The 23368-nt window shown below is 36.4% G+C and overlaps 1 protein-coding gene across 8 annotated transcripts in view; it reads left to right on the forward strand.

Moving 5' to 3' along the window:
• Positions 1–23368, forward strand: part of LRBA (LPS responsive beige-like anchor protein) — a 757794-nt gene that overhangs the window by 522648 nt on the left and 211778 nt on the right. For all 8 annotated transcript variants that reach the window (XM_070770117.1, XM_070770116.1, XM_070770115.1 and 5 more), the window contains 3 exons: positions 3897–4014; positions 6199–6301; positions 21095–21210. In XM_070770117.1, the coding sequence (XP_070626218.1) occupies positions 3897–4014; positions 6199–6301; positions 21095–21210 (337 nt within the window). The remainder of the gene's footprint in view (positions 1–3896; positions 4015–6198; positions 6302–21094; positions 21211–23368) is intronic.

Below are 23368 nucleotides of genomic sequence, written 5' to 3' on the forward strand. Positions count from 1 at the left end.
CTTCACAAATGGTGGATAGATTGGACCAGAAGTGTTGCAGAACGTATATTGGATTCTCTGTTACTTGATAAGTTAAAAATGGCAAACTCAACCACCACTGTAAACTAGGCAGATAATAGTAAAAAAGTGAGTGTGTAGAGATTGTTTGAAAACGGAGAATGCCTTTCAGTGGTGCTATGTGGCGTATATAGACCTAGGCTTGACAGATGCTCCATTTTTTTCCCTGAGGAGCCATAGATCTGACTGTTTTTATAAATAACCCTTTTCTCAAGTGTTTTCAACTACTTGAAATTTTGGGGAAATATAATATGGCCCAAACAAAATTAATGTGGATCATATATGGAGTTTTGGTTGCCATTTGTTCACTCATTTAATCATTCAAAAATTTCTCCTTTGTGTAAGAGTTTGTTATAGAAGATGAACATAGAGTACATTCAAAAACCTTTGTCCCAGTAGAACTTAGATTCCAGTATTTTAGTGCTGAAGAGAGGCAAAAGAGAAGCGAGGGAATAATGTAATTTCTGGTGGTAATAAATAAGTGTTATGAAGGAAATCTGATGAGTTTGGGATGGGATGAGGTGATAGTGGCAGAAGTGGGGTTGGATCCTGTGGCTTCTCTAATGAGGTGACATTTGAGGGGATATCTGAATGTGAGGGGAGAAGGCGATGGCACCCCACTCCAGTACTCTTGCCTGGAAAACCCCATAGACGGAGGAGCCTGGTGGACTGCAGTCCATGGGGTCACTAAGAGTCGGACACGACTGAGCGACTTCACTTTCACTTTTCAGTTTCATGCATTGGAGAAGGAAATGGAAACCCACTCCAGTGTTCTTGCTTGGAGAATCCCAGGGGCGGCGGAGCCTGGTGGGTTGCCATCTATGGGGTCGCACAGAGTCAGACACGACTGAAGCGACTTAGCAGCAGCAGCAGCAGCTGAATGTGAGGATAAGCCAGCCACGTGAAGATCTGGGAGAACAGTCTGAGCAGAGGAGAAAGCACATATAAAGGCCCTGATGAAGAATGAGTTGGGCTCATCAGACAATCCCAGATGGAACAACAGACTGGTTCCAAATAGGAAAAGGAGTTCGTCAAGGCTGTATATTGTCACCCTGTTTATTTAACTTATATGCAGAGTACATCATGAGAAATGCTGGACTGGAAAAACCACAAGCTGGAATCAAGATTGCCGGGAGAAATATCAATCACCTCAGATATGCAGATGACACCACCCTTATGGCAGAAAGTGAAGAGGAACTCAAAAGCCTCTTGATGAAAGTGAAAGTGGAGAGTGAAAAAGTTGGCTTAAAGCTCAACATTCAGAAAACGAAGATCATGGCATCTGGTCCCACCACTTCATGGGAAATAGATGGGGAAGCAGTGGAAACAGTGTCAGACTTTATTTTTCTGGGCTCCAGAATCACTACAGATGGTGACTGCAGCCATGAAATTAAAAGACGCTTGCTCCTTGGAAGTTATGACCAACCTAGATAGCATATTCCAAAAGCAGAGACATTACTTTGCCAACAAAGGTCCGTCTAGTCAAGGCTATGGTTTTTCCTGTGGTCATGTATTGGTGTGAGAGTTGGACTGTGAAGAAGGCTGAGCGCCAAAGAATTGATGCTTTTGAACTGTGGTATTGGAGAAGACTCTTGAGAGTCCCTTGGACTGCAGGGAGATCCAGCTAGTCCATTCGGAAGGAGATCAGCCCTGGGATTTCTTTGGAAGGAATGATGCTAAAGCTGAAACTCCAGTACTTTGGCCACCTCATGCGAAGAGTTGACTCATTGGAAAAGACTCTGATGCTGGGAGGACTGGGGGCAGGAGGAGAAGGGGATGACAGAGGATGAGATGGCTGGATGGCATCACTGACTCGATGGATGTGAGTCTGAGTGAACTCCGGGAGTTGGTGAGGGACAGGGAGGCCTGGCGTGCTGCGATTCATGGGGTGGCAAAGAGTCGGACACGACTGAGTGACTGATCTGATCTGATGAAGAACTTCAGTGATTATTGGGCTTCCCAGGTGCCACTCGTAGTAGAGAACTTGCCTGCCAATGCAGGAAATGTAAGAGATGTCAGGTTCAATCCCTGGGTCGGGAAGGTCCCCTGGAGAAGGGAATGGCAGCCCACTCCAGTGTTCTTGCCCGGAGAATCCCATGGACAGAGGAGCCTGGCTGGCTGCAGTCCGTAGGGTTGCACAGGGTTGGACACGACTAAAGCGACTGAGCACCACTCAGAATTTACTATGCCATGTACTGCGGAGCCACTGCGTGGTATTAAGTACACAAGAGATAGGATCTGATTTATATTAAAAAAGCTATTTTCTCTGACTCCTCTGGTTATAGTAGTTTCTCCAGGTAAGATTAGAAGGAGAGAGACCAATCAGGAGGCCACTGCAAACTCTGGAGCCTAGGACCTACTGGTTATGGTGAGAGAAAGGGGTACAAGTGACGGTTGGTTTAAAAAAATCTTGAGTAGGATCAAAATTGTGTCCTCTTTTCTGTTAGTATCTTCTTGATCTTACTTACATAGGTATTGATAGAGTTCATAGGCTATGAAAGAGTTTGAAGGATTTTCTTTCTCACCTGTTTTAAAACTGAAAGTGTAATTAGTTGTTTGAAATTTTGAATTGTTGTTTGGTTTTGGTTTTTCAGAAAACACTGAACCTAGGAGTTGTGCCCGTTCTTTCATTTCTAGACGCTGTGGTGCCAGAAATAGAATATTTTTCGTAGAAAAATCTAAGTAATGTTGCCCTCTTAAAAAAAAATGAAACCCCTGTATTTTGAGTTAAGTATTATAGATTTTTTATAATTAAGATCTAGAAGATGGAAATATAAAGTAGACAGCATTTATGTAGGATAAATTCTTAACTTTCATTATTTTTCCTCTTTAGTTATCCCATTTTTGTCCTTACAGTGTAATATCATATACAAATGTCATTTTATTTGTATTTTTTAATGGTGGTTACTTTTGAGAGATTTATCTTAGTTGTTTAATTTGCTTTCAAGAATTTTCATCCGTGTTTGATAGCACATCCATCTCATTTTATTTATTAATATTCTGTGAAGTAGTAGTGTGGAGAAATTCCAAGTCTGGTTTTCCTTTAACACCTTCATAATTAAGCTTTTGAAATGAACTTTTTAAAAAACAAAGCTTGAATAACAAAGCAACAAAGTGGCTTAGTACTAAAGACAGGATTACTTTGAGTTTGCAAAGAATTCTAAGCCATTGCGTCTGTCACATGGGATGACAAGAATTTGTAACAAGTTACTCTGACAACCACCTACTCCACAGAGAGATTATGCTGAGTTCATCTGCAGGTTTGTGTTTAGCTTCAATGACAAAATGATGCTTAACCTCTTATACAGTCAGTCTTTGTGCTTTCTGAATGAGTGACTGTTGCCTTAGCAGTGACCCTATAACTGTGATTTTTTGAAGTTATGAACTTAAATTTGTAATTTTAAAGTATATAAAAAGTATTTCTGGATATATTATATGAAACTGAATTTTATATGTGATCTATAAGCATGTAGGACATTCTTTTGAGGTCTTTCTTCTTTTTAAAGTTTGTCTAATATTTTATTTCTATAATATGACTCAAAAATCAATCAGTAATGCTATATGTATTTCCTGCAAAGCAATAGATGACATCATTGCCTTAAAAAGCCCCCAAATATATTTATAAAAATAGATGTACTACAGTTTTGTTCTGTTGTTTTATTTAAACACCTTTTTCATGAATTTCAATCGAGTTTTTAGTCACTCTCCAAATTATTTCCATAACTGTTTATTCATTTTTTATAAATTATTTTTCTTAATAAGGACTTCTGTGTTTTAATTGGGGGAAAGAACAGAAAGATTCTGTTGTACTTACTCGGGATTCTCTTTTTCTTCACTAGATCCTGGCATATACAGAAGGGCTGCATGGGAAATGGCTGTTCTCAGAGATACGATCGATCTTTTCTCGTCGTTATCTTTTGCAAAATACAGCCCTGGAGATCTTTATGGCAAACAGAGGTAAGATGATGTTGCAGATGTGTGTTGTTACAGAGCTAACCTCCGTCTCCTTAAGATTTCATTTTGAACATACCATATTGTTTCCGTTCCGTATTGTTTCTATTTGGATAGAATTGTGTAGCCTACTCTCTGCACTACTGACCTCTTTTTTGAACTACATGCATCTTCATAGTTTATACCCTTTTGGTTATTCTTAGAATTATCTCCAGTATCTTATTTTTCTGGCCAAATCACAGACTAGTGGAGGACTTTATAAATATGGGGGATAAGTACCCTTTTAATCAGTTGTAGAGTTTTGGTATCCTCAGCAGTGCTCTGATGCTTAAACTCCTTCTGGAAGGTGGCTGCATTTCAAGAGGGGAGAGGGTAATCAAATAATTCATACATTTATTTAATTTTTTTGTCTAATCTATTGCCATTTATAAAGGACCATCAGAAGATGGTACTGAACTGTCCTCGTTGCTTTGTATTACCTCATTCTTGAAAGAACTAAAATTCAATTTGTGGGTTTAGAATTGAGCTTGGTGAAATTCATTAAGATTAGAAGGAGGGACAAGGTGAACTTGAAAGGAAAGCATTGTGGGGTATGAGTGGAGGTTTACAAGCGAGAATATGTAAAATCTTGTGATTTATTGTACATGCTTATTTTATTTAAGTAGATTTTTAAGTTTTCATATTTTCTCTTTCTGTAATCTACAAGTTTTCATTTAAAAATCTGTACATCATGTATATTCCATGCATACTTTCTTTTTTTAATGAAATCATGTGTCTCTAGGGAATACAGATTTCTTTAGGAAAAGATGTTTTTTCCTTCTATATTTGGTCTTCTACACATTTACCACTTTTTCTAATGTAAACATTATTCTTTCAGGTAAATAATCAAGTGAATGTTTTACACTTTAGTTCAGTCTACATTCTTGCTGTCCCAAACGGGTTTTCACCTCACAATATTTATTACTTGCTCATCTTATTCATTTTTCATCTTTAAAATTTCTTAAGCATCTTTGCTGTGTATCTTTGTGTGTTTTTCTATTGCCTTTTCCTTATGGCCTTGGTCACCTGCCATAATCTGAGTTTTTCCTTTTTTTTCCCTCCTGTAGTCAATGTAATAGTAGATATGTAAGAATGGCTTATGCAAAACTTTTGTTGGATATGTATATGATAGTTCTAAATATATTTTAGCTGTTTAGTGCATGATCATATACTTATTTACCTAAAAAATATTGTAATGTCACTGTTTAAAAATTACACTGACATTGATAAAAATTTTTGGTCCATAGTATTTTTTCAGGTAAGGTAGAAAAGACAGTTCTTGATGAATATTTGTAGATAATTTATGGTTTTGATACAAAAGTTAATATGATTAAAATTTCAAGACTGACCAAAGTACTATCTTCTAAATTCTCTGCCATGATTTTATGACTTTGTTATTGTCATACTTTTTAAGGATAAAATTTTGTATATCACTGTCATAAATTAACATTTATATACTGAGTGTATTTATATATATGATGTACAGTTATGATACCTACAGTTACATATAATGTTCTCAAAGTATGTAATTATTCAAATAAAAATGATTAAAAAACATTTGATTATTGACCATGGAGGAAAAAATTTTCTTCAGGTCACACATTATTCTGGATTATGTGAACATAAAAGCATAAACAAAAAGCACTGTATTATATGTTTATATAATATTTACATAAACTACAAGAAAATACAAGAATTTGTATAAATTACAAGAGAATATTTTTTAAGTTGAAGATTAGAAGTAAATACAACTGACAATTTAGTAGCTATAGGTTAAGTATATTAGATTGTTAAGTATATAATCTTAAATTTTTTATAGAAATTTATAGGTATATTTTTAACTTGCCAAAATTCAACTTTGTAAATTCAGAATTGTAGCTGGATAAAATCTCAACTTCGTGTTACATTAGTGCAACAATAGTTATTAGTCCTGACAGTATTTAGAGAAGGAACATTCTATGAGTAAAAAAAAATAATCATCTCTAGCGTATTAATGCTTAAACTTCATATATGCTGTGATAAAACTAATATTATAAAACTTCTATTGAGTAGATACCTGAACTAAGAGTAAGCATTTTACTGTTCCAAGAAATCAGTTTTTCAGAAAGGCACCCATATTTCATTCTGACTTTTAAAAATTATTTTTCCTAGTTGCTATAATGTTCAACTTCCCAGACCCTGCAACGGTAAAGAAAGTGGTTAACTATCTACCTCGTGTTGGCATTGGAACCAGTTTTGGATTGCCTCAAACCAGGTACTGTTTTATATGAAAAAAATATGGAAAATAATCTGTAATAATATTTTTTTAATTTGTTTTGAAATGCATGACCTTCTGTTTTATGCTTCATTTTAAATGGTAATTGTTAGTGTATCATTTTGAGTCAACTTAACTTCTGTCCAAAGAAGCTCAAAAAAGAGGAACAAATGTAAATGAAACTAATCTGAAAAACGAAAGCAATAAAATCAGAACATCAGTGAAAAGGGAAACAAAAACAATAAGAAAAATCAATGCAATGAAAAATTGTTTCTCTGAAAAGATTAATAAAAGTAGTAAATATCTATATAAGGCTTATGACAAAAGACACAAAATGCCAATATCAGAATTAGAGAAGGAATATCACTACAGATCGTATAGATATTTTAAAAATAAGGAAATATTACGAACAAATTTAGACAACTTAGATGAATCGGCAGATTCCATGAAAGATACAAACTGTAAAATCTCACTAATGAAAGTGAATAGCTTTAATAACTTTACCGAGGAAATTGAATTTGTAGCTTAAAACCTTCTAACAGGGAAAATACCTAGCTCAAATGGTTTCACTGGCAAATTCTATCAAATGTTTAGTGAAGTGACACAATTTCTCGGAAAACTCTTACAGATAATAGAAAAGAAGGATAAGTTTCCCAAGTAATCCTGTAAGCCAGCATTACCTGAATTCCAAATCCACAAAAAGCCTTTCCAGAAAGGAAATTAAAGACCATCTTGATTGAAAATGAAGAAGTGAAACTGTCTTTATTAGTATATATACTTAATGTGAAATTACTGAGGAAACTGCAAAAATTTTCAAAAAGGAAAAAAGCATTAGAACTCATAGATGAATTTACCTATTTTGCAGCAGACATACTTTTATTCTTATATAGCAATGAACAATTGGAAACTGAAAATATGGTTTAAATAATATAAAAAAATTAAATAACTACGGGTATATTTGCAAATATATTGAGAATTATTCACTGAAAACTACAAACACAGTTTGTAAGAAACCTAAAAATGGAAAATTGTACTATACCATGTTCATGAATTGGAAGACTCAATGTAAGTAAGATGTTAGTTTTCTCCAAACAGATCTATAGGTTCAAAACAAACCTATCCAAAATGCTAGAAGACTGTTTTGGAGAAATTGACAAGCTGATTCTAAAATTTAAGTGGAAATGCAAATATCTAGAATTGCTAAGACAGTTTTGAAATGGAAAAAGTTGGAGGACTTTATCTGATTTTAAAACTTAATATAAAATTACATTCACTGGTAGAGTTTCACATTTTTGTAAAATAGACTTACAGAGCAATGGAATATAATAGTGTCCAGAAATAGACCCATCCATAAATGAGCAATTTGATTTTCAACAAAGGTATCAAGATATGTTGATGGGAAAAGATAGTTTTTTTCAACAAAAACAGAGAAACAGAAAGACAAACCAAAAAAAAAAAAAAAAAAAACCTACCTCACCCTTTATCTCAAAATGTAACATATTAACTAAAAATGTAACATAAGTTAACTCAAATTAACTCAAGTATGACATAACCTAACCATAAGTGCTAAAGTATAACTTCCTAAAGAAACCATAGGAGAGAAATTTTTGTGACCTTGTGTTGGGCAGAAACTTCTTAAGTAAGATTTTAAGAAACCACTTATTGGCCTTTCATATTAAAAACATATCATTTTAAAAGATACTCAAGAAAATGAAAAGGTGTGTTATAGACTGGGTTGAAATACTGGTACAACTTATACATGATAAAGGATTTATATAAAGGATATATAAGAAACTCTTCCATTTAATTATAAGACAAGCAATCTGTTTAAAAAAAAATAGAAGATTTGAGCAGATACATCAGCAAAGACTAGATATAAATAGCAAGCACATGAAAAGATACCAAACATCATTAGTCATCAAGGAAATGATGATATATCATTTTAAAACCATAGTGAGAACCCATGGCACACCTATTAGAATGACTTCTTAAAAAAGATAATAAGAAGAGCTAATAAGAATGCAAAGTAACTGGAACTTCACATATTGATGGGAAGATAAGCAGTTTTGGAGTTTCATAGGCTTCCCTGTCCATCACCACCTCCTGGAGTTTACTCAAATTCATGTCCGTTGAGTCGGTGATACCATCCAACCATCTCATCCTCTGTCGTCCCCTTCTCCTCCTGCCCCCAATCCCTCCCAGCATCAGGGTCTTTTCAAATGAGTCAGGTCTTTGCATCAGGTGGCCAAAGTATTGGAGTTTCAGCTTCAGCATCAATCCTTCCAATGAACACTCAGGACTGATCTCCTTCAGAATGGACTGGCTGGGTCTCCTTGCAGTCCAGGGGACTCTCAAGAGTCTTCTCCAAGCATCAATTCTTCGGTGCTCAGCTTTGTTTGTAGTCCGACTCTCACATCCATATGTGACTACTGAAAAAACGGTAACCTTGACTAGATGGATCTTTGTTGGAAAAGTAATGTCTGTGCTTTTTAATATGCTATCTAGGTTGGTCATAGCTTTTCTTCCAAGGAGCAAACATCTTTTAATTTCATGGCTGCAGTCACCATCTGCAGTGATTTTAGAGCCCCCCTTAATAAAGTCTGTCACTGTTTCCACTGTTTCCCCATCTATTTGCCGTAAAGTGATGGGACTGGACGCCATGATCTTTGTTTTCTGAATGTTGAGTTTGAAGCCAACTTTTTCACTCTCCTCTTTCACTTTCACCAAGAGGCTCTTCAGTTCCTCTTCACTTTCTGCCATAAGGGTGGTGTCATCTGCATATCTGAGGTTATTGATATTTCTCCCGGCAATCTTGAGTCCAGCTTGTGCTTCATCCAGCCCAGTGTTTCTCTTGATACACTCTGCATACAAATAAGCAGGGTGACAGTATACAGCCTTGACCTACTCCTTTACGTTTTTGGAACTAGTCTGTTGTTCCATGTCAGTTCTTATGGTTGCTTCCTGACCTGCAAACAGATTTCTCAAGAGGCAGGTCAGGTGGTCTAGTATTCCTATCTCCTTCAGAATTTTCCATAGTTTATTGTGATCCACACAGTCAAAGGCTTTGGCATGGTCAATAAAGCAGAAATAGATGTTTTTCTGGAACTCTTTTGCTTTTTTTGATGATCCAGCAGATGTTGACAATTTGATCTCTGGTTCCTAAAACAAGCTTGAACATCTTAAAGTTCATGGTTCATGTATTGTTGAAGCCTGGCTTGAAGAATTTTGAGCATTACTTTGCTAGTGTGTGAGATAAGTGCAATTGTGCGGTAGTTTGAGCATTCTTTGGCATTGCCTTTCTTTGGGATGGGAATGAAAACTGACCTTTTCCAGTCCTGTGGCCACTGCTAAGTTTTCCAAATTTGCTGGCATATTGAGTGCAGCACTCTCACAGCATCATCTTTTAGGTTAGACAAAATAGCTAATTAGATGAAATAGCTAAACTGGAACTGCATCACCTCCAATTGTAGTGATTCTTCCTAAGGCCCACTTGACTTCTCATTCCAGGATGTCTGGCTCTAGGTGAGTGATCACACCATCATGATTATGTGGGTCATGAAGATCTCTTTTGTATAGTTTTTCTTTGTATTCTTGCCAACTCTTCTTAATATCTTCTGCTTCTGTTAGATCCATACCATTTCTGTCCTTTATCGAGCCCATCTTTGCATGAAATGCTCCCTTGGTATCTCTGATTTTCTTGAAGAGATCTCTAGTCTTTCCCGTATTGTTGTTTTCCTCTATTTCTTTGCATTGATTACTGTGGAAGGCTTTCTTATCTCTCCTTGCTATTCTTTGGAATTCTGCATTCAAATGGGTATATCTTTCCTTTTCTCCTTTGCTTTTCACATCTCTTCTTTTCACAGCTATTATTAGGCCTCCTCAGATATCCATTTGCTTTTTTGCATTTCTTTTCCTTGGGGATGGTCTTGATACCTGTCTCCTGTACAATGTCACGAACCGCCATCCATAGTTCATCAGGCACTCTATCTATCAGATCTAGTCCCTTAAATCTATTTCTTATTCCACTGTATAAAAATAAGAAATTTAATTTATGTTATACCTGAATTGTCTAGTGGTTTTCCCTACTTTCTTCAATTTCAGTCTGAATTTGGCAATAAGGAGTTCATGATCTGAGACACAGTCAGCTCCTGGTCTTATTTTTGCTGACTGTATAGATCTTCTCCACCTTTGGCTACAAAGAATATAATCATTCTGATTTTGTTGTTGACCATCTGGTAATGTCCATGTATAGAGTCTTCTCTTGTGTTGTTGGAAGAGGGTGTTTGCTATGACCAGTGCGTTCTCTTGGCAAAACTCTATTAGCCTTTACCCTGTTTCATTCTGTACTCCAAGGCCAAATTTGCCTGTTACTCCAGATATTTCTTGACTTCCTACTTTTGCATTCCAGTCCCCTATAATGAAAAGGACATCTTTTTGGGGTGTTAGTTCTAAAACGTCTTGTAGGTCTTCATAGAACCATTCAGCTTCTTCAGCATTACTGGTCGGGGCATAGGCTTGGATTACCACGATATTGAATGGTTTGCCTTGGAAACGAACAGAGATCATTGTGTCGTTTTTGAAATTGCATCTTTAGTACTGCATTTCTGACTCTTTTGTTGACTATGATGGCTACTCCATTTCTTCAAAAAGATTCCTGCCCACAGCAGTAGATATAGTGGTCATCTGAGTTACATTCACCCATTCCAGTCCATTTTAGTTCGCTGATTCCTAGAATGTTGATGTTCACTCTTGTTGTCTCCTGTTTGACCACTTCCAATTTGCTTTGATTCATGGACCTCACATTCCAGGTTCATATGCAGTATTGCTCTTTACAGCATCAAACCTGGCTTCCATCACCAATCCCATCCACAACTGGGTGTAGTTTTTGCTTTGGCTCCGTCTCTTCATTCTCTCTGGAGTTATTTCTCCACTGATCTCCGGTAGCATATTGGGCCCCTAGTGACCTGGGGAGTTCCTCTTTCAGTATCCTATCATTTTGCCTTTTCATACTGTTCATGTAGTTCTCAAGGCAAGAATACTGAAGTGGTTTGCCATTCCCTTCTCCAGTGGACCACATTCTGTCAGACCTCTTCTAACGCTGAAGAAGCTGAAGCTGAAGTTGAACGGTTCTATGAAGACCTACAAGACCTTTTAGAACTAACATCCCCAAAAGATGTCCTTTTCATTATAGGGGACTGGAATGCAAAAGTAGGAAGTTAAGAAACACCTGGAATAACAGGCACATTTGGCCTTGGAGTACAGAATGAAGCAGGGCAAAGACTAATACAGTTTTGCCAAGACAACTCACTGGTCATAGCAAACACCCTCTTCCAACAACACAAGAGAAGAGTCTACACATGGACATCACCAGATAGTCGACACCGAAATCAGATTGATTATATTCTTTGCAGCCAAAATAGAGAAGCTCTATACAGTCAACAAAAACAAGACCAGGAGCTGACTGTGGCTCAGATCATGAACTCCTTATTGCCAAATTCAGACTGAAATTGAAGAAAGTAGGGAAAACCACTAGACCATTCAGGTATGACCTAAATCAAATCCTTTATGATTATACAGTGGAAGTGAGAAATAGATTTAAGGGACAATATCTGACAGACAGAGTGCCTGATGAACTATGGACGGAGGTTCGTGACATTGTAGAGGAGACAGGGATCAAGACCATCCCCATGGAAAAGAAATGCAAAAAAGCAAAATGGCTGTCTCAGGAGGCCTAACAAATAGCTGTGAAAAGAAGACCTAACAAATAGCTGTGAAAAGAAGAGAAGCTAAAAGCAAAGGAGAAAAGGAAAGATATAAGCATCTGAATGCAGAGTTCCAAAGAATAGCAAAAAGAGATAAGAAAGCCTTCCTCAGCGATCAACACAAAGCAATAGAGGAAAACAACAGAATGGGAAAGACTAGAGATCTCTTCAAGAAAATTTGAGATACCAAAGGAAGATTTCATGCAAAGACGGGCTCGATAAAGGACAGAAATGGTGTGGACCTAACAGAAGCAGAAGACATTAAGAAGAGGTGGCAAGAATACACAGAAGAAGTAGACAAAAAAGATCTTCATGACCAATATGATCACGATGGTGTGATCACTGACCTAGAGCCAGACATCCTGGAGTGTGAAGTCAAGTGGGCCTTAGAAAGCATCACTAAAAACAAAGCTAGTGGAGGTGATGGAATTCCAGTTGAGTTATTTCAAATCTTGAAAGATGATGCTGTGAAAGTGCTGCACTCAATATGACAACAAATTTGGAAAAATCAGTAGTGGCCACAGGACTGGAAACGGTCAGTTTTCATTCCAATCCCAAAGAAAGGCAATGCCAAAGAATGCTCAAACTACCGCACAATTGCACTCATCTCACACGCTAGTAAAGTAATGCTCAAAATTCTCCAAGCCACGCTTTAGCAGTACGTGAACCGTGAACCTCCAGAGGTTCAACCTGGTTTTAGAAAAGGCAGAGGAACCAGAGATCAAATTGCCAACATCCGCTGGATTATGGAAAAAGCAAGAGAGTTCCAGAAAAACATCTATTTCTGCTTTATTGACTATGCCAAAGCCTTTGACTGTGTAGATCACAATAAACTGTGGAAAATTCTGAAAGAGATGGGAACCTGCCTCTTGAGAAACCTATATGCAGGTCAGGAAGCAAGAGTTAGAACTGGACATGGAACAACAGACTGGTTCCAAATAGGAAAAGGGGTACGTCAAGGCTGTATATTGTCACACTGCTTATTTAACTTATATACAGAGTACATCATGGGAAAGGCTGGGCTGGAAGAAACACAAGCTGGAATCAAGACTGCTGGGAAAAATATCAATAACCTCATATATGCAGATGACACGACCCTTATGGCAGAAAGTGAAGAGGACCTAAAAAGCCTCTTGATGAAAGTGAAAGAGGAGAGTGAAAAAGCTGACTTAAAGCTCAACATTTAGAAAACGAAGATCATGGCATCTGGTCCCATCACTTCATGGGAAATATATGGGAAACAGTGGAAACAGTGTCAGACTTTATTTTTCTGGGCTCCAACATCACTGCAGGTGGTGACTGCAACCATGAAATTAAAAGACGCTTACTCCTTGGAAGGAAAGTTATGACCAACCTAGATAGCATATTGAAAAGCAGAGACATTACTTTGCCACGAAAGGTCCATCTAGTCAAAGCTATGGTTTTTCCAGTGGTCATGTATGGAATGGATGTCAGAGTTGGACTGTGAAGAAGGCTGAGCGCTGAAGAATTGATGCTTTTGAACTGTGGTGTTGGAGAAGACTCTTTTGAGTCCCTTGGACTGCAAGGAAATCCATCCAGTCCATTCTGAAGGAGACCAGCCCTGGGATTTCTTTGGAAGAACTGATGCTGAGGCTGAAACTCCAATACTTTGGCCACCTCATGAGAATAGTTGACACCTTAGAAAAGACTCTGATGCTGGGAGGGATTGGGGGCAGGAGGAGAAGGGGATGACAGAGGATGAGATGGCTGGATGGCATTACTGACTTCTTGGACGTAAGTCTGAGTGAACTCTGGGAGTTGGTGATAGACAGGGAGGCCTGGCGTGCTGTGATTCATGGTGTTGCAAAGAGTCGGACACGACTGAGCGACTGAACTCCACTGACCTGGAACTATGATGGAGGTAATGAATATAATGTGGACCTCTTCAGAAGATCCCGTGCATGAACTATCTCCTTGTAGTTTCACTCAAAGGCATTTACCCTAGAGAAATGAAAATATGTGTATTCATACAGTGACCTAGTCATAAATGTTGATACAGCTATGAACAACAAATTGGGACTAGCCAAAATGGTCATGTACTAGTGAATGGACGAATTATGGTATGTTTCATTCATACAACAAGATATACTGCTCAGCATTAAAGAGGAACAATCTCCAATTTACAGAAGAACGTGAATGAATTTTAAAAGTATGATGGTATCTAAAGAAACAACCCAATCAAAAAATTGATAGAAGACATAAATAGACATTTCTCTGGAGAAGACATACAGGAGGCCAAGAGGTACATGAAAAGATGTTCTTCACTGCTAGTTATTAGAGAAATGGAAATCAAAGTACAGTGAAGTCTCCCGTCACACTGGTCAGAACGGCCATCATCAAAAAGTCCCCAAACAGGAAATGCCAGAGAGGGTATGGAGAGAAGGGAACACTCCTATATTGTTTGTGGGAATGTAAATTGGCACAGCTTCTATGGAGAACAGTATGAAGGTTCCTTCAAAACCTAAATAAAGAGCTATCATATGACCCTGCAATCCTACCCTTGGGCATATATGTAGAGAAAAACATGAAACAAAAGAATACATGCTCCCCAGTGTTCACTGCAACCCTGTTCATGGAAGCAACCTAAATATCCATTTGCAGAGGAGTGGATAAAGCAGATGTGGTACATACGTACAATGGAGTATTATTCAGCCATTGCAAAGAATGAAATAATGCCATTTTCAGCAACATGGATGGTCCTATAGAGTGTCATACTGAGTAAGTCAGACAGGAAGGATAAATTTATTGTATGACATCCCCTGTAAAGTGAAAGTGAAAGTTGCTCAGTCATGTCTGACTCTTTGCAACCCCATGGACTATACAGTCCATGGAATTCTCTAGGCCAGAATACTGAAGTGGGTAGCCTTTCCCTTCTCCAGGGGATCTTCCCAACCCAGGGATCAAACCGAGGTCTCTCATATTGCAGACAGATTCTTTACCAGCTGATCCACCAGGGAAGCCCAAGAATACTGGAGTGGGTAGCCTATCCCTTTTCCAGCAGATCTTCCTGACCCAGGAGTCAAACCAAGGTCTCCTGCATTGCAGACAGATTCTTTGCCAACTGAGCTATCAGGGAAGCCCGACATCCCATATATGTGGAATCTAAAAAGAAATGATACAAATGAACATACTTATAAAACAGAGATTGACAGACTTAGCGAATGAACTTACGGTTGCCAAGGGAAAGGATAGGGGAACAGAATAGTTAGAGTTTGGGTTGGACATGTACACACTGCTATATTTAAGTGGATAACCAACAAAGCCCTACTGTATAGCACGTGGAATGTGGCAATGTCATGTGGCAGCCTGGATGGAAGGGGAGTTTGGGGGAGAATGGATACATTTATACATATGGCTGAGTCCCTTTGCTGTCCACCTGAAACTGTCATAAAATTGTTAATCAGCTATATCCCAGTATAAAATAAAGAAGTTTAAAATAAAAAGTATGGTGCTAGGTGAAAGAAGCCAACTGTTTGTATATTGTGCTTGTATACTGTGTATACAATCTGTGTATAGTGTGATTCCATTTATATGATATTTCGGAAAAAATGAAACTACTTGGACAAAAATCAGATCAATGGTTTCTAGAGACTGAAATTGAAAAGGGACTATTAGTTACAAAAGAGTGTGAGGAAACTTTTTGATAACATGGAAATATTTCCTGTCTTGACTTTGTTGTGTTACCCGACTGTGTTTGTTGGCAAAACTCATTGCGTTGTACACCTAAAAAGGATGAATTTTACACAGTGTAAAGTAATTGGTACACCTGAGTTTTATAAACAAATAGATAAATAGTGTGAAATCAGTATACAGCGTGAGAAACTCAAGAACCATGCCAGTAGGAATGCAAGTTAGTATAGTCACCTTGGAAAATTTGGCAGTTTTCTTATTAAGTTAACTATATACTTAATTTATGTCCTGTCAGTTCCACTCCTAGGTGATTATAGAGAATAATGAAAATATATGTACACACATTCACTTGTAAGCAAATATTAATAGCAGTGTTATTCATGTAGTCCCAAATTGAAACATTTCTAGTCCATCAACTGTAAATGGATCAGTAGATTGTAGTGCGTCCATGCAATGAAATGATATACAGAAGTTATTTACAAAACAGCAACACAGACTCAAAAACATAAGAAGCAAACTTACAGTTACCAAAACAGAAATGTGATGGGGGGATAAATTTGGAGCCTGAGATTAACAGATTCACACTACTATATATAAAATTAACAACACAGATTTATTGAATATCACAGGTAGCTATATTCAGTATCTTATACTAACATATAATGGAAAATAATATGAAAAATATTTACATATGTATAACTGAATCGCTTTGCTATATACCTGAAACTAACCCAATATTGTATATCAACTACACTTCAATTAAAAAATATCAGCAATTATCTCTACATTATAGAATTTAAGGTTTCAATTTATCTACTTCCAAAATCTTTATTTTTCCAATTCATAAAAATGTAGATGCACTACTTTTATTATCTAATTAAAAGATATAAAACAAATTTCAAAAGGAATAAAAAGGAGTTGACCACTGACATGTTCAGCAGCATGGATGAGTCTCAGAATCATTAGTAAACAAAGCTGTGTGCTACAGGCGTCATGGCCGTCATGGGCTATGATTCTCCTTACATGAAGTGATTGAGAAATAATGTGAAATTATATGATTCTATCTATATGAGACTGTTATAGAAGCAAAACCGTATAGTGACAGAAAGCAGATCATTGGTTACCAGGAACTAGGACAAAGGACTTAGCTTTTTGGAGTGTTTCTATGATGATTGGTTACAGAAACAGGTATATTCAAAAGTTATTAAACCATACATTTAAGTTTGGTAGATGTTATTATATTATGTTTTATCCCAGCAAAGATCAGTGAAAAAGAGGCTCTGCATGTTTAAAATACCTAAGTTACAGAAGTGCTTATTTCATACCCATTTTCAAATGTACCATCACTTAATATGTATAATAAATCATTAAACTTTTTATCATTTTGATTAAAATGATTAGACTTTGCTTTATTATGTCATATTTGTTTCAATTTTTTCTGTTGATTTCAATATCAAATCCATATGTTAAGGATTTTGCATGCAATATATTTAATTAAAACTTTTATCTTTAACCTCCGATAAATCAGAGTTCAAATATTAATTTTGTATATACATGTGGAGTTAATAACTAGCATTTATATTGTTCAAAGTAACTTAATAACTATGTGAAAGGAATGTTAAAATGCCAAAGCATCTCTCCCAGTACAGGGAATTGGAAGAGTGTCAGGTTATATCGCTCTTTCCTGTGTGCTAGCCAGTTGTCTGTATTTAAAAAGCAGGATCATTACCTGTTTTATTTCTTAGTAGTTGTTAATTTTCATCAATTCAGTTAGCTAATTTAAGAACTAGGAAGAAACTTAACACTGAAATTTTTATATTGATTGAAATGCATTAGCAGTAGAAACCTGCAGTTTACTTTTAACATACCTAATTTTGTATTGATTTGGGCTGTTTTTGATTAGTGTTTAATCAGGTTTTTTATTTAGTATCTTCTTTTAACTACAACTGATATAGAATCAACAGATAATAGCCAAAATATCAGTAGGAGTTGTAGTCATCCTGGGCTAGAGGAGTTTGTAAGCTGATACACTCCCACGCCCTGTGGCAGTAGGACTCTGGTCTGTGCCAAACCTGTTTCGCCATAGGCTGCTTTTGAGTGAGTTCATGACTTTGAGCAATTGATCCCAGATAGAATGAGGTAGAAGCCCCAGTGTCTTCTTATGACCTGCTCTTGATAGTCACAAGCCATCATTTCTGCTACATCTTATTTGTTTCAGGAGAGTTATTAAATACAGCCCAGGCCCCTTGGCAGGAGAATCAAGTTCCTTCTCTTAAAGAGAAAATAGCAAAGAATTTGTGGACATGTAACAGGTTAGAACTTTGCAAAGCTGATTTTTTGAAAAGCTCAATAAAATTGACATACTTTGCCTAACTATGAACAAAAGAGGTAATATGAATTAGCAAAGTCAGAAATGGAAGAAGGGACTGGACTGCTGATCGTGTAGAAATTAAAAACATTAGCAGGAAATATCAGCTTACAAATTAAGACAATTGAGATGAGATGGACAAGTTCCTGGACAGTCAGAATTGCCAAAACTTCCTCAAGAAGAAATTAAAACTCTGAATAGACCTGTGACAGATCCATTGGATTAGAATTCAAAAATCTTACCGAAGAGTCAAGGCCCAGATGGGTTAACTGATGAATCTTATTAAATAGATAAATTAGAAAAATACCAACCCTTCACAAACTCATTCAGAAGATACAGAAGAAACACTTACCAACTCATTCTGTGAGGCCATCTTTTCCCTATTATCAATGCCAGGCAAAGATTTCACAAGGAAAAAACTATAGACTAATAACCCTAATGAACATACACAAAAATGCTTTATAAAATATTGCCAAACCAAATCCAGCAGTATACAAAAAGGATTATAAGGTAGCCATATGGGTTTTATCACAGGAACTCAAACTGGTTTAAATCTGAAAATCAGTATTATGCACATAGTTAATAGAATACAGGATAAACAGGTAAGCAGCAGCCACCAAAAAGTCCCATACTTCACCCATACTACACCGTACTTACTGTTTAAAGACGGAATGCTTTGCCCCTACTGTCAGGAAAGCCAGAATGTCTTCCATTCTCACCACTTCTATTAAAATTACATTGGGGATTTCAGCCTGTGTGATAAGAAAGGAAGGGATGGAGGGGAAAGGCAAAGGCTTCCAGATTAGAAGTGTCTGTTTCCTAGATGACAAAGACATGTACAGTTTTTACAATGAAAAATGCATAACAAACGGCTGTTAGCAATTAAAGACAACGTCGATAGATGGAAATGTTCCATATTCATGGATCAGAAGGTTCAGTATAAAGATGTCAATTCTCCTCAGATCTATAAATTTAATACAATCCCTATCAAAATTTAGTACACTTTTTGGGAGAAATTCAGCTGAAATACAATGAATCTAGATTTGCCAGAACAATTTTGAAAAACAACAAAATTTGAAAACTTAAACTATCTGATTTCAAAACTTAGCATAAAGCCACAATAATCAAAATGTGTGCTATTTATCCAATGATAGGCGTATAAGTTAATGAAACTACATTAAGAATAAAGAAATAAAATAAGCCCTTGCATTTATGGTCAGTTGCTTTTTAACAAAGTTGCCAACACAATTCAATGAGGAAAGGGTAATCTTTAAATAAATACTTCTGTAATGATTGGAAAGTCACATGCAAGAAAATGAATGTCAACACACTGTTCATAAGAATTAGAAAATGGATTTAATCAAAATTTAAAATGTTTGTGCTTTAAATGCATCACTTAAATATATGAAAAGATAAGCCACAGACTGAGAAAATTTTTGTGCATCATATATCTAGTAAAGGAACTGCATCCAGAATGTATAGAGACCTTTTACAACTCAATATAGGATGAAAGAAGCCCCCCAGTTAATGAAGAAAAGATCTGATAGTAATTTCCTCAAAGAAAGTAAATGGCTAAGTAGCACATGAAAAGAAATTCAACAGTGTACATTAAAATGATATCAGTTTATACTCACTAGTATGGCTATAATCAAAACTACCTACAATAGTAAGTTTTGGCAGAGATGTGGAAAAGTTCAAACATCATGCATTGTTTGTTGGAATGTATAATGGAAAACCATTTGGCAGTTTCTCATAAAGTTAAAGTCAGCGTACAGCCCAGCAGTTTCACTCCTAGTAATCTACCCCAAAGAAATACAACCATATGTTTATCAAAGACATATACATGAATGTTCCTAGTAGCATTTTTCATAAAAGCTAAAAAGTGAAATAATTTAAATGTCCATCAGTTGGTGAATGAATTTTTAAAATGTGGTGTGTTCTGTATTCATACAGTGGAATACTACTTAGCAATCAAAAGAAATGAACTGCTTATACATGCTGCCACAGTGATGAATCTGAAATACATTATGGTTAGTGAAAGAAGCCTAATGCAAAAGGTAACATGATGTCTGATTCCATTTGTCTGAAATGTTCAGAAAAGGCAAGTTCATACAGATGGAAGCAGATTGATAGTTGCCTAGAGCAAGGGGTAGAATTAAGCGTTAGTTCTAGATAGGCACAAGGCGACTTTTTGTGGTGATTAAAACGTTCCAAAATACATTGTGGTGATAATCGCACAACTCTAGACATTTACTTTAAACGCATTGAATAGTACACTTACATGCATAAATTTTATGGTATGTAAATTACACCTTTGTAAATTAAGCTTGAAAAAAAATAGGTATCTTGTCCTTAGTGGTAGGAAGAACTAGGACAGCATACTTCTCTGAGATTCTGGGCTCCAAATGTATTTAATCCTGCCACCTATTTCCCACTGCTACTTAGTGTTGGTCAGTTATGTCCTTTTGTATTTATATTACATTAAGAAAATAGAAAACTTGGTATATTGTTAGGGTATATAAAAAAATAGTTTCTCTTACCTTTATCCCAACCGATGAATAGATACCTGAAGAGTGAATCCTCTTTCCTCTGTTACAATAGGTATGAAAAACATGATGTTTAAATTAATAATGTACAAATATGTTTTCTTTAAGAGATGACTATAAAAACTGATAAAGATGTGTATACACTTTTATATGTATTTTTTAGTAACTATAATAGCTCTTATACCAGTAAAGCAGTGAATTATTAATCATACTGTTATTAATCAATTTATAGAGCTAGCTATTATAATGGTTTTGTAATGACAGCTTACCTTAATGAATAGAACATGGATAATAGACCTGTGGCTCATCCAAATCATTTGTTTAAGCATTAATTGTAGATTGAAACGCCTCTAGTGTTCATTAATATAAATACATCAATTCGAATGAGCCCAGAAGTCATGATTTATTATTGATATAACTAATCTTAAGTTTAAATTGATTCCACATCAAATTCTTTTTCTTGCAGGCGTATCTCATTAGCTAGTCCACGTCAACTTTTTAAAGCTTCTAATATGACCCAGCGATGGCAGCACAGGGAGATTTCAAACTTTGAGTACTTGATGTTTCTCAACACAATAGCAGGTAATTTAAGCCCATATGTTGATTTATTTCAAATGATAAGTTATTAATTGTGCTATTAGATTATTTGGAGTATGCATATGAATGGAGTCATTCTATGTAAAGCTGAAAGCATAAGCAACATACAAAGATGAGGAAAAAATGAAATATAGCTAAAGAATGATTATTAGTATACTGTGTGTGTACATATATTCATAAAGGTATGATGAAAATGAAAACTAAAAAGATTGTGTGGAGACATTCATTATGAAAGATTTTCTCTCAATTTGAGGAATTAGCAGTCAATTCACAGGGAAGTTTTTGACAGTTTCTGAACAAATGAGCAATATCAGAGCTGTATGAAAAGTTGGAAGCCGTATGAAGGATAAAGAAGGGTGCAGGGAGTCTCGGTAGAGAGCAAAAGTTAGGAGGCAGTTGCACATAAAAAGTAATGAGGGCCTGCATTAGAGAGGTGACAGTAGGAATTAAAACAAAGGATTAGATAACACAAGAATTTACAAGGTACAAACCATCTGCCATCCAGAGGACTGAATGCTGAGAGTAAATGAGAAGAAAGTGTCAGAAAAGACTTCCAGGCTTCTGTTCTAAATCATTGGGGAAACCGTGGGGCTATTAAAGGAAAAAGAAGGAAAAAATTTGATCTAGAGAAAGATGATGATTTTACTGTGCTAGCAAGGCATACAATATATCAAAAAGAGATGCTGAAGTATAGAAGGCATTTGGAACTTAGAGAAAGACATTGGGTTTCATCTGCATAGAGACTAATCACCAAGAGATAGAGATGAGATTACCAAGCCAGATGATGCAGAAAGCAGTGAGATAAGGTCTGGGGCCTGCTCTTGAGCAGGACAAAAAGAAAGAGGAAAGTTGTTAAGGAAGAGAAGAGGATCAGTGATCCCAGAAATTGTAGATTTAGTAGGAGAACTAAGTTGAAACAAATGGCTTGAGACACAACGGGAGAGGGAGAGGGAAAAGTGTAGGCCTCTGTATCAAATGTGATTCAGAGGTGAGGGGGAATTCAGAATGAATACAGGTCATGCCTTAGGCTTTAGCATCTCAGAACCTACAAGTTACTTTATAGGAGTTCATTTTCAAAATAAACAAAAGAGTTTAAGGACTGAATGGTTGGAGATTAAATGAGAACCTTAGGTGTAGATTGGGCTTTGCTGGTGGCTCAGATGGTAAAGAATCTGCCTACGATTCAGGAGACCCCGGTTCAATTCCTGGGTTGGGAAGTTCCCCTGTAGAAGGGATAGGCTACCCACTCCAGTATTCTTGGGCTTCCCTGGTGGCTCAGATGGTAAAGAATCTGCCTGCAGTGTGGGAGACCTGGATCTTACCTGGGCTGGAAAGATCTCCTGGAGGAGGGCATGGCAACTCATTCCAGTATTCTTGTCTGGGGAATCCCCCTGGACAGAGGAGCCTGCTGGGCTACAGTCCATAGGATTACAAAGAGTTGGACACGACTGAGTGACTAAGCACAGGCATTCAGTAGTTATATATTGAATTTAACTTAATTAGCAAGAGTCTGTTGACAATGAGCAGGTATGTACTCTTTTATTGTAGGTACAATAAACTTGATTTTTTAAGCATATAGGATAACAAAAGTATTTTATTGTTTACTGATGATAAGATCTCAATCAGAAGGAGAGAAAAATGCAAGAGAAAAGGGATATCAAAATAAGCTGCTTTTTGCTACTAAGTTCATTTATTTTTTTCTGGGAGAAATTAAAACTGACAAAAATATGAAGTGTGATAATTACATCTGAATTAAAATTATCTTATTATTCATATTTTGTAAGACTGTTTCCAGGCCTCAAGCTTATGATGAATAGAATGAAATAAAATGCTAAAAACATCAAATCATGAGGAAGGCTTAGATACCGAGAATCTGTGTGGAGAGCTAGTGTAATACTCAGCTGTATGTTGATATGACATCCGTATATATTTGAGAACTGGGAAAGAAAGAAGGGGATAGAATACACTGTAAAAAAGGAATTCAAGCAATATTAATATATTTATCTCCCTTATATGTTAGCCATAAAAGTTTGTTCACATTAAATCTAGCTAAATATAGGTTATAGACTAATAAAATGGTGGGGGCAGTGTTTTTACTTTGGAAACAGTGATGTCACCTACTGAGCCTGCCTCCCTAAAGTGG

The sequence above is a fragment of the Bos indicus genome, chromosome 17 (genome assembly GCF_029378745.1).
Source record: "Bos indicus isolate NIAB-ARS_2022 breed Sahiwal x Tharparkar chromosome 17, NIAB-ARS_B.indTharparkar_mat_pri_1.0, whole genome shotgun sequence".
Classification (NCBI taxonomy): Eukaryota; Metazoa; Chordata; class Mammalia; order Artiodactyla; family Bovidae; genus Bos; species Bos indicus.